This window comes from Natator depressus, chromosome 27 (assembly GCF_965152275.1).
Source record: "Natator depressus isolate rNatDep1 chromosome 27, rNatDep2.hap1, whole genome shotgun sequence".
Classification (NCBI taxonomy): domain Eukaryota; kingdom Metazoa; phylum Chordata; order Testudines; family Cheloniidae; genus Natator; species Natator depressus.
In genome coordinates, this window is record NC_134260.1 from 8,743,484 (window position 1) to 8,753,119 (window position 9,636).

A 9,636-nucleotide genomic window follows, 5' to 3' on the forward strand; every position below is an offset into this window, starting at 1 on the left:
TGGAGGAGCTGGTCGTGCAGCTGTCTGTCTGTCTGTCTATGGCAGAAAGAAGAAGAAAGATTGAGATGGACCGCGAGGCAAATCGGAGTTGAAATAGATTATTGAAAAGAAAGAAAGAAAGGATTGAGATGAACAAAGACACAGAATTTGAATAGCTCACCAGCTATATCGGGGGGGGCAAACTACGGCCCGGGGGACACATCCGGCCCTCCAGATGTTTTAATTCGGCCCTCAAGGGCGGCCGGAGGGGGACATGCCGCTGCTTCTGGGAGCTGCTTGAGGTAAGCGCCACCCGGAGCCTGCACCCCTGACACCCTCCCACGTCCCAACCCCCTGCCCCAGCCCTGATCCCCCTCCTGCCCTCCGAATCCCTTGCCAGCTGGAGCCCTCACCTTCTCCCGCACCCCAACCCCCAATTTTGTGAGCATTCATGGCCCGCCATACAATTTTGTGAGCATTCATGGCTCGCCATACAATTTCCATACCCAGATGTGGCCCTCGGGCCAAAAAGTTTGCCCGTCCCTGAGCTATATATTGGTCAACAGAGAATCTCCTTTGCCTGCTGTCTGTCTCTGTTCATTTGTCTTTCTGTCCATCTATCATTCCAACTCCTTCCTTCCATCATCTCCTATCTATCTGTACTGATGTTATTGCGTGGTTGGTCCTGCCTGAGTGACCCCCTTACAGATCGGGCCATTCACTCTGCCCACCCCACCATCCAACCAGAATCACTTCACCCACCACTGAAGTGCAGCCACCTCTGGGCTGGAACATGGCGGCTGTTGATCAGCGCTACATAACAGTTTGGGACAGGGCGTGAGGGTCCAGTTGGGATGACAGTGGGAATCTGATGCAGAGAAGATGTGGGGGTTTGGCCAGGACACCGGGGCTAGCCCCCCCAACTCTGCCAGGGGACCCCGAATGAATCTCGCTGCTACATCCCCCTGGACTCCTGAGTCCAAACACTGTAGCACCGCCACCCCCACCCTCTCCTGTTCTGATCCGTGCCCGCCCGCAGCACCCAGCCGTGGTGGAGTCAGTCCCACAGCAGGCTCCAACCGTCTCTCTCCCCCGACCCCCGGGTCCTTTACAAAGGGAAGCTTCTCAGCCAGTCTCCCTGGGACTCATCCCAGTGCCCCCCTCCCTTGGCATGGACCCTGCTCTCCTTGGGGAGGCTCGAGGATGGCTGATGGCAGTACATTGATCAGTGACTGCTAAGGGGAGGGAGAGAGGATGAGGGAGGAGCCTTCCTCCTTCCTTACTTCCCCGAGCCAGCAGGGCTATAAAGCCCCTGGGTGGTGAGCAGCCAGAGCAGCCAGAGCGGTGAGAGCAGCAAGAGGGACTGGAAGCTCCAGGTTCTCCCATCCTGTCCAGCTGACACCCGCACCTCTCTGTACCTCCTGCGCCCCGACGTCTGCCCGCGGTGAGTAGCTCGGCCAGGGGCTTAGCTTGGGGCCAGGCGCTTCCCTTGGGGGTGGGGAGCTGGGGTGGGGTCAGTTTGCCCCCAGTCAGGGATAAGCTGAGCAAAGAGGGAGGTTGTGGGTGGCGGCATGGCCTCCCCAAGGGAAGCGGAGAGACCCCCATTGTTTGGGGCATCCCAGTTCGACTGGGTGCGGGGGGGTCGGCCCCGAGTCTCTCACTCCCATCAGCTTCCAGGGCAGGGGTGGCCCTGGGAGTTACTGGCCAAGCACAGTGGGAATGTGCAGCGCCTGGCGCTCTGGGGTCCTGGGCCTCCTAGGTGCTACTGTAATACACCTAATAATGTGCAGTGCCTGGCACTCTGGGGTCCTGGGCCTCCTAGGTGCTACTGTAATACACCTAATAACGTGCAGCACCTGGCACTCTGGGGTCCTGGGACTCCTAGGTGCTACCATAATTAACATCATAATGCGCAGCACTTGGCACTCTGGGTCCTGGGCCATGCCTAGGGCTCTGAGGTGCTACCGTAAGACACCTAATAACCCGGGGTTCTCAAACTTTTGTACTGGTGACCCCTTTCAACTAGCAAGCCTCTGAGTGCGACCCCCCCCTTATGAATTAAAAACACTTTTTAAAATATTTAACATCATTATAAATGCTGGATGCAAAGCGGGGTTTGGGGTGGAGGCTGACAGCTCGCGACCCCCTACGTAATAACCTCGTGACCCCCTGAGGGGTCCCGACCCCCAGGTTGAGAACCCCTGATGAACACCATTTGGCACAATGGGGGTGTTGGGCTGTGCTCAGGGCCAGCACAATATCAATCATAATAATAAGGAAAGCCTGGGAAGGAAGGAATGGGGGTGACTCCTAAAGAGGAGGGTTTGAGGGGCATCTTGCTTTCCCTCCCCCTCCCCGCCCCCAAATCTCTCCTGCTTTGGGTCTCAGTTCATTATTCCCCGGGGAGCGGTGTCTGATGAGCGAGGGGGGCTGTCAGCGGAGGGCGATACAGGCTCTCAGGTAGGGGGCTGAGTAGCCATCTCTTCACATTTCCAGGAAGGTGGGTCAGGGGAACATCTAGATGGGTCTCATGCTTACTAAAGGGAAGCCAATGTGGCAGGGCCGACCTCAGCCCTGGCATGATGCCCTTAGAATCAGTGGGGTGAAGCCTGCCTCTGTCGAGTTGCTTTTAGACACTTGATTTCAGGGGCATCGTCTAGAACCCCCTCCCCCCCTGGTCTTTACAGTATGTATGCAGCAGGGAAACACAACGGAAACACTCACTCCTCCTGTCCATCGCACACACACCCAATAGCAGTGCAGATCTAGAGACGGGCCTGCACACGCGGATACGTGTGCAGCGGGCATAGACACAAAAGGGCCCCATCTCTTTTATCTGTACAGCGCCAGGCGTGCAAAGACTGTGATAGAAGTAACTCTGCAACTCTATGGATGCACACAGACTAGTAGAGACCTGGGTGCATTTCTCCCAGTGTAACTCATTATCTTCTGTGGCTGATTTGCAGGGGCGTAACTGCGCTCAGAGTCTGGTCCTAAATGCGGCGTTCGTCTCGTTAAGCCTGGGTGCATAAATGAATGAATATGGATGGTGGTCTGGAGTCTTAGCTTTACCGCTTCGAAGCACTATGCCAAATATCAGTGTATCCACCCCCCTGTAATACAGACGGGAAATGGAAATGTAGGGCCAGAGTCTGAGCTTCGCTGCCCTGGTGTAAATCAGGAGTAATGCCACGGAAGTTAATGCTGTTACAATGGCATAGGTGACAGCAGAATCAGGCTGTTCGTGTTGAACAGCTGCTGTGTTCCACCCCAGAGCTGGCTGCTTTGGGGAGGTGGAAAAGTGACTTGTTTATGGGATGCCAGAGGGAGCTGGGCACTTCATTCGGGCTCCTTTGAAAGTCCCAGCTTTCTGTGTGGTGACACAGCAGGCCAAATTCACCTCTTGGTTACAACCACGTGGCCATGGGGGGGGACTGCCCCAGCCTGAATGAGAGGAGGCTTCCACCCAGGAGGTGCAAACCTGTAGGGATGAACGGCAGGCCCTGTGGGGGACCGCAGGGAGCTGGAGGTCAGGAATCGGAAGGGGGACCAGAATCTGGGGTCAGGATGCTCAGCAACTCAACTGCCCTGTGCGTTTGCAGGAGAAGAACAGGGCCAATGGGTTGTCCCCCTCCTTGGTACATGGAAATGTCCCCTGGGCTGGATGTCTCAGCAAATGAGCACACAGTCCTCTAAGGAACCGGGAAGGATCAGTGTCCCATAGGACATGATTGCAGCTGGGCAGCCATTCCTATTTGTATGATAGCAACATCTAGCAGCCCCAGCCATGGGCGGGCTCCTGAGAGGCAGGACTTCCAATCGAAATAGACACACAATGGGTGGGAGGGGAAAGAGGCACTCAGAAGGGAAGTGACTTGCCCAAGGTCACCCAGCAGATCGGTGGCAGAGCCCAGCTCTCCTGATTCAAACAAGACAACGGGGTGTGTTGGCCTTAGGGTGAGGGGCGGGCAGGTGAACCTGTGCCCCCAGCCAGAACCTTGGAGATTCGTGAAGTTCAGGACCACTTTTATTGGGTCCTTGGACTGGCAGCAACCCCTTCCCCATAGAAACGCAGCTGCCCAGCAGGGGTCAGTGGAGAGGGTGGCAGGGGCCATGTCTATATTCGCACGGCGTGTTCACCCCGTTTTTTGCCCCGCTCTCAGATGATCGCCTCTGTGAAGCTCTGGCCCATGCTGGTTGCCGTGACGCTCTGCGTGCTGTTCTGCTTGGGGGCGCTGGTGGAGGCCTACCCCCCGAAACCAGAGAACCCCGGAGACGACGCCTCCCCGGAAGAAATGGCCAAATACTTCTCTGCCCTTCGGCATTACATCAACCTAGTGACGAGGCAGCGGTGCGTGTGGGCGGGTTGGGCTGGGCACGCATTTGTGTTTGTCCACGCCCTGCGCGGGTGTGTCCGTGCGTCTGGCCACGGGTGTCTGGGTTTGGGCATGAGTCTGTGCGTTTGGGCCAGTGCGGGGGTCTGTACGTGTGTGTGTGTTTTTGCTGTGCAGGAATCTCATGGGTTTTGTGCAGGAGAGTCTGTGTTTGTGCCCAGGGGTTGCCGGGTCGGGTGCCCGGTGGTGGGGGGCATGTTTGTGCACAAGCCCGGGGTGTCTCTGCACCTATCGGTGCACAAGTCTGCGCTCTGTGGGTGGTGGTGCGTGTGTGTCTTTTTGAGCACGGGCAGTTATGCACAAATGTGGGTCTTTGTGCATGACTTTGCCTGGGTTTTTTCCCTGTGTGGGTGTGTGTCTGAATGGGGCAGGCGTTTATTCCCCTAGCCCCCATTCGCAGCCAGATCTGGGTCTGCGGCGTCATTCCCAGCTCCATGTTCTCACTCCAGCGAGAATCGTGAGTTTTATTTTCCATCTGCCCTGGATAATCTCCCAGTGTAGCCCGTGGAAGAGGCAGGCTGCCGGGTCCCCTGGCCCCTGGGGGGTCCTTTGGGGAGCACAGTGAAGACGGCAGCCATGAAACAGGACATTAAGCACCAGCTCCATCAACGCAGCTTGCCCTGCAGGAGCCCGTTAGCCAGGGGCTAATACATGCTAGTTGCAAACCAGAGGGGACTGCTTGCAACCCTCCTCTGCCAGGCCCCTAGCCCCTCACTTGCACATCCCCCCCACCCAGCCCTTTCCACACACTAAGACACCCCCCCCCCACAGCCCTCTCCACACACTCGCACTGCCCTCGCACACTCAGACACCTCCCCATGCCTTGTGCCTCCCTTCCCCCGTGCCCTGGCACACTCCACTCTCACTGATCCCATCTGCCCCCCATCCGTGCCCCTTCCCCCCTTTCTGAGTAGCCGGGAGGATGCTGGGCTCTGGGGCCTGCCCCGGCCAGGCGGGGTCCGTGAACCCAGTGCTCTGTTTAACCGCTCCCCAGGTATGGGAAGAGATCCAGCCCTGAAGCCTTGATGTCCGAGCTGCTCTTCGGGGACAGCAGCGATCACGCCGACAGATCGCGGTGAGCGCGCCCCTGGCCTCTGGGGTTCCCTTCGCTCCAAAGTCAGCAGTTCCCACCCCCCCGACCTCCAGGGTGGCAGGGGATGCCCTGGGGCCCTGTCCACGCTGTGGTCCGAGCGCCCCGCATTGTCCTACACCACCCCCTAAGAACTGGCTGCTCGTGGGACCTAGACCTGAGCAGACATCTGGAGCCGATGGCCCCTAGGGGCCGGATCAACCCCCGCCCCTTTCCCGGACTGGACCCCCTCAGTGAGGGGACTTGGAATCCGGATCCAAACTCCATGGCTCGGGTCCGACATGAGTGGTACAGGTTGAAGGGGGGGGCTATGCTGGGGTACAGGGAGGGGTGATCCCCATATGCCCCAACCCCTCCCCAACCCCTCTCCTGACCGCCAGGGCCCTGCCCACCCTGTAGGTTGGGGGAAGGGAAAAGCGTGTCCCAGTGGTGGAATGGGGGGGGTTGCCTCCTCCCTGCTGGTGGGGGTCAGCGACTGGCTGCTCTGTGGGGAGGAGGGAGAGATGGGGATAAGGCTGAGGGGGCAGAGCTTGAGGAGGGGGCTGGTGGGGAGGGGGGGCTCCACCTGACCTTGCCCCAGCGTCTAACTCCCCACTCTCTCCGGCAGGTACGAGGACTCCTACCTATGGTGACGGGCTCCCTGCTCCCCCCCCCGGTCTCTTTTTAAATGTTCCGAGTCTTTTGGTGTCATTTGCATTTTTAATTGAACCCTGAGGAGCTGGAAATCTCTCTGCAAAGAGGGTCTTCCCTCCCCCCCCCACTCTTTCCTGGCCCCCTCCCCAGCCCCACCCCGGCCCCCTCCCCAGCCCTATCCCAGCCTCCTCCGAGGCACCGAGACTTCCCCCCCGTACAGCACCTGGACAGGCTGCACCGCCGTGCTCGGCGCTGAGGACCGCCCCCCAACCCCACGGCGGGGGTCACAGAGACGGATGTGGGCCCTGGGGGCGCGGGGCAGGGGGGCCTCTCTGGGTTGTCGTTGTAATGATGTCTGTGTGCAGTGGCCAGTCTGAGCGGCTGGATCCCGACCCCTCGCTGTCCCCCCGAATCGGGTTGATTTTATTTTGTACGTCATTTATATATATATATTTCCAGTGGAGCCTCTGGTCTCTGCCTCCATAATAAAGAGCAAGTTGAACGGAAACAACCCACGTCTGGAGTGTTTCTGTCCCTCCCCAGCATAGGCCGCAGGGCCGAGAACCCGGGGTTAAAAGAAAGGTCAGACGGGTGGAAGGGCTGGATGGAGACTGTCAGGTCCCACAGCACCAACTTAATAATACAGAGAGAGAGAGAGAGAGAGATGGGTGTGTTTGGGGAGGGAGGGGTAGATAGATAGAGAGATTAGACGGGTGCGTCTGGAGATGGATGGATGGGGACAGACAGACAAATATGGGGATGGCTAGATAGATTAGGTGGGTGTGTATGGGGATAGATGAATATGTGTAGAGAGATGGGAGTGGGGGGGATCGATGGATATGGGGCTGGATAGAGAGATGGGAGTGTGGGGGGATAGAGGGATATGGGGCTGGATAGAGAGATGGGAGTGTGAGGGGATAGAGGGATATGGGGCTGGATAGCGAGATGGGAATGTAGGGGGATAGAGGGTTATGGGGCTGGATAGCGAGATGGGAGTGTAGGGGGATAGAGGGATATGGGGCTGGATAGAGAGATGGGAGTGTAGGGGGATAGAGGGATATGGGGCTGGATAGAGAGATGGGAGTGGGGGGGATCGAGGGATATGGGGCTGGATAGAGCGATGGGAGTGTGGGCGGATAGAGGGATATTGGGCTGGATAGAGAGATGGGAGTGTGAGGGGATAGAGGGATATGGGGCTGGATAGCGAGATGGGAATGTAGGGGGATAGAGGGATATGGGGCTGGATAGAGGGATATGGGGCTGGGTAGAGAGATGGGAGTGCAGGGGGATAGAGGGATATGGGGCTGGATAGAGAGATGGGAGTGTAGGGGGATCGAGGGACATGGGGCTGGGTAGAGAGATGGGAGTATAGGGGGATAGAGGGATATGGGGCTGGATAGAGAGATGGGAGTGCAGGGGAATCGAGGGATATGGGGCTGGGTAGAGAGATGGGAGTATAGGGGGATAGAGGGATATGGGGCTGGATAGAGAGATGGGAGTGTAGGGGGATCGAGGGACATGGGGCTGGGTAGAGAGATGGGTGTATGGGGGGATAGATGGATATGGGGCTGGACAGGAGGGTGGCTAGATAGATACGATGGGCATGTCGGGAATGTGTGGCAGGGGGTGCAACTCCTTTAAGGGACAATTTGGAGCTAATGGCCAAAAGCAGCTGGGTGCGATCAGGGAGCACTTGCCCTGCCCGGGTGCTGGGGCTGGATAGGAACCGGGGCGGGCGGCTGAGTGAGAGACCCGGGCCTGGGCTCTGCTGGCCCCAGTGGGGCTGGGAGGGGTTGGTTTTTGGACTGTACCTTCGGTTGCTCCGACTCCAGGCTCCGAGATCAGGGCCTTAGGAATGGGGCGAGGCTGCTCCTGCCCCGCCCTGCCTGGCTGGCGAAGGGGAAAGGACCCAGCCTGCCTCCTCCAGCAATGCATGAACTAGGGCAGAGCTCTGATTTGGGGGCTGGGGGGTGAGTGGAGGGGAGTTGGGGGGTAGGGGGGGTGTAGTTTGACTTTTTGTCTCCTTCTCTTTGGACTGTGTGGAGGCAGGCTGGGGGATGGGCCAGCATCGGGCTCGGAGGCTAGGGTGGAGCTGGCCGCTCAGACAGGGGTGAGCATGGGGCTGGCTCGATCTGGCGTCTCGGCTCTGGGGAGGGACATCACTTGGCGAAGCCTCAAGTCCCTCGGTCGCGGGGAGCCGGCGGGGCCGTGGCTGGAGCTGACTAGTGATATTAGCAATGGCTGAGTCGTTGCCGTCCGAGTCTGTCTTTTGTCCCATTTGTTCCAGCTGCCCTGGGCTCTGGTCCCACGTCCTCGGCCCTGTACCCTGAGCAGTACCAGGCTGCATGCCGCCCCCTGCCCTGGTGTCCCGGCAAAGGCCCAGCCCTGGCAGGAGAAGTGAACTCGGTTGGGGGTGAGAGTCGCTCTCTGTACTGAGCCCTCCCCGAGCCTCATCCCCCTGCCGTGCCAAGGGTGACGGGATGCTCGACCCCTGGGCCATATGGCTGCAGCCCCTGTTGTTCCAGCCTCTTAAACTGAGGTGCCCCCCCACCCCTGAGCTCCATGTAGCTGCTGGGCAACAGAGGGTCCGCCCCAGGTGTCACAGGGACACGGCCCCTGTCCTGGAGAGGATCTGGGCCCTTGATTGGCACTGGGACCCACCTCCTGGATGGCTGCGAAACAGCACGCTGGCAAGGTGGGCGGAGGTGGGCCAAATGAACTCCGGCTGGGGGCGGGAGGGGCTGCTTGCTGCCCTCCCACAGGGCCCAGCCTGCTTCTAACCACGCAGAGGGATGAAACACTGGGTGGAAGGTGCACGGGCAGCCCAGAAGATGGGAGTCCTCTAATTATCCCAGGGCAGCCTCCCCCTGCTGTGCCCCTCACGCTGTCCCCAGCTGGCAAGGAGAGTGGTCTGCGGGGCTTGCCACAAATGGTGGTGAGCACTGGGTAGCGAGAACCCACCAAACTCGCTTCATGGAGGGGCCACTGGGAGGGGTGCAGTGGGGTATCGTACCGGGCTGGGTTTGCAGCGGTGACCTGGGAGGGATGGGCTCTCTGTGCTTCTACTGACCCCTAGAGCCATCAGCACGAATTGCCTCCCTCCCCCCCAAATCATGAATTAAAACAAACAAACCCCAAAGTCCCCTGTAAATGGTGTGTTCTCTGCATGTGCCCCACTGATTTCTGAGCCCTCCGGGTGAGCTCGTGCCATGTGTTCATGTTTTTCTCTGCAACCGCAAGCGCTAGAAACATACTTAACATTAATAATAGTTGCGTTTCATCACATGACTCCAGCAGCTGGGGCTTTAAGAGAGGCACCAGCCCTTGTGAGATTTGCAATGAAAGTGTGGGAGTTGGAGACACTGATCCGACCTCCTGCTCTCCAGGCCCCCAACTTTGCCATCGTAAGCTGGGACCCAGGCGCTGTCTGCCAGCGTCCCCAACTCAGAGCTTTCAAAAATCACCAGTCAGACCCCCCCCGAAATCACAGGACCGTCTCGAAAAGCATGAGACGTTTAACAAACACTGAGCTGTGGGATC

General features: G+C 58.6%; 1 protein-coding gene across 1 annotated transcript; it reads left to right on the forward strand.

The window, feature by feature from the left end:
- The first annotated feature begins 1,230 nt into the window (after positions 1-1,230).
- LOC141978510 (peptide YY-like) lies at positions 1,231-6,216 on the forward strand. The gene is made up of 4 exons (XM_074940662.1): positions 1,231-1,423; positions 4,143-4,330; positions 5,368-5,448; positions 6,071-6,216. Exons 2-4 carry the CDS (start codon positions 4,143-4,145, stop codon positions 6,093-6,095), a joined length of 294 nt encoding a protein of 97 aa, XP_074796763.1. The 5' UTR covers positions 1,231-1,423; the 3' UTR covers positions 6,096-6,216.
- Positions 6,217-9,636: the final 3,420 nt, after the last annotated feature.

Bases quoted from the DNA above. Each gene is read 5' to 3' on its own strand.
- LOC141978510 (XM_074940662.1), top strand. From the start codon at position 4,143: ATGATCGCCTCTGTGAAGCTCTGGCCCATGCTGGTTGCCGTGACGCTC. The intron at 4,331-5,367 runs GTGCGTGTGGGC...ACCGCTCCCCAG, and splicing joins AACCTAGTGACGAGGCAGCG to GTATGGGAAGAGATCCAGCC. The intron at 5,449-6,070 runs GTGAGCGCGCCC...TCTCTCCGGCAG, and splicing joins GATCACGCCGACAGATCGCG to GTACGAGGACTCCTACCTAT.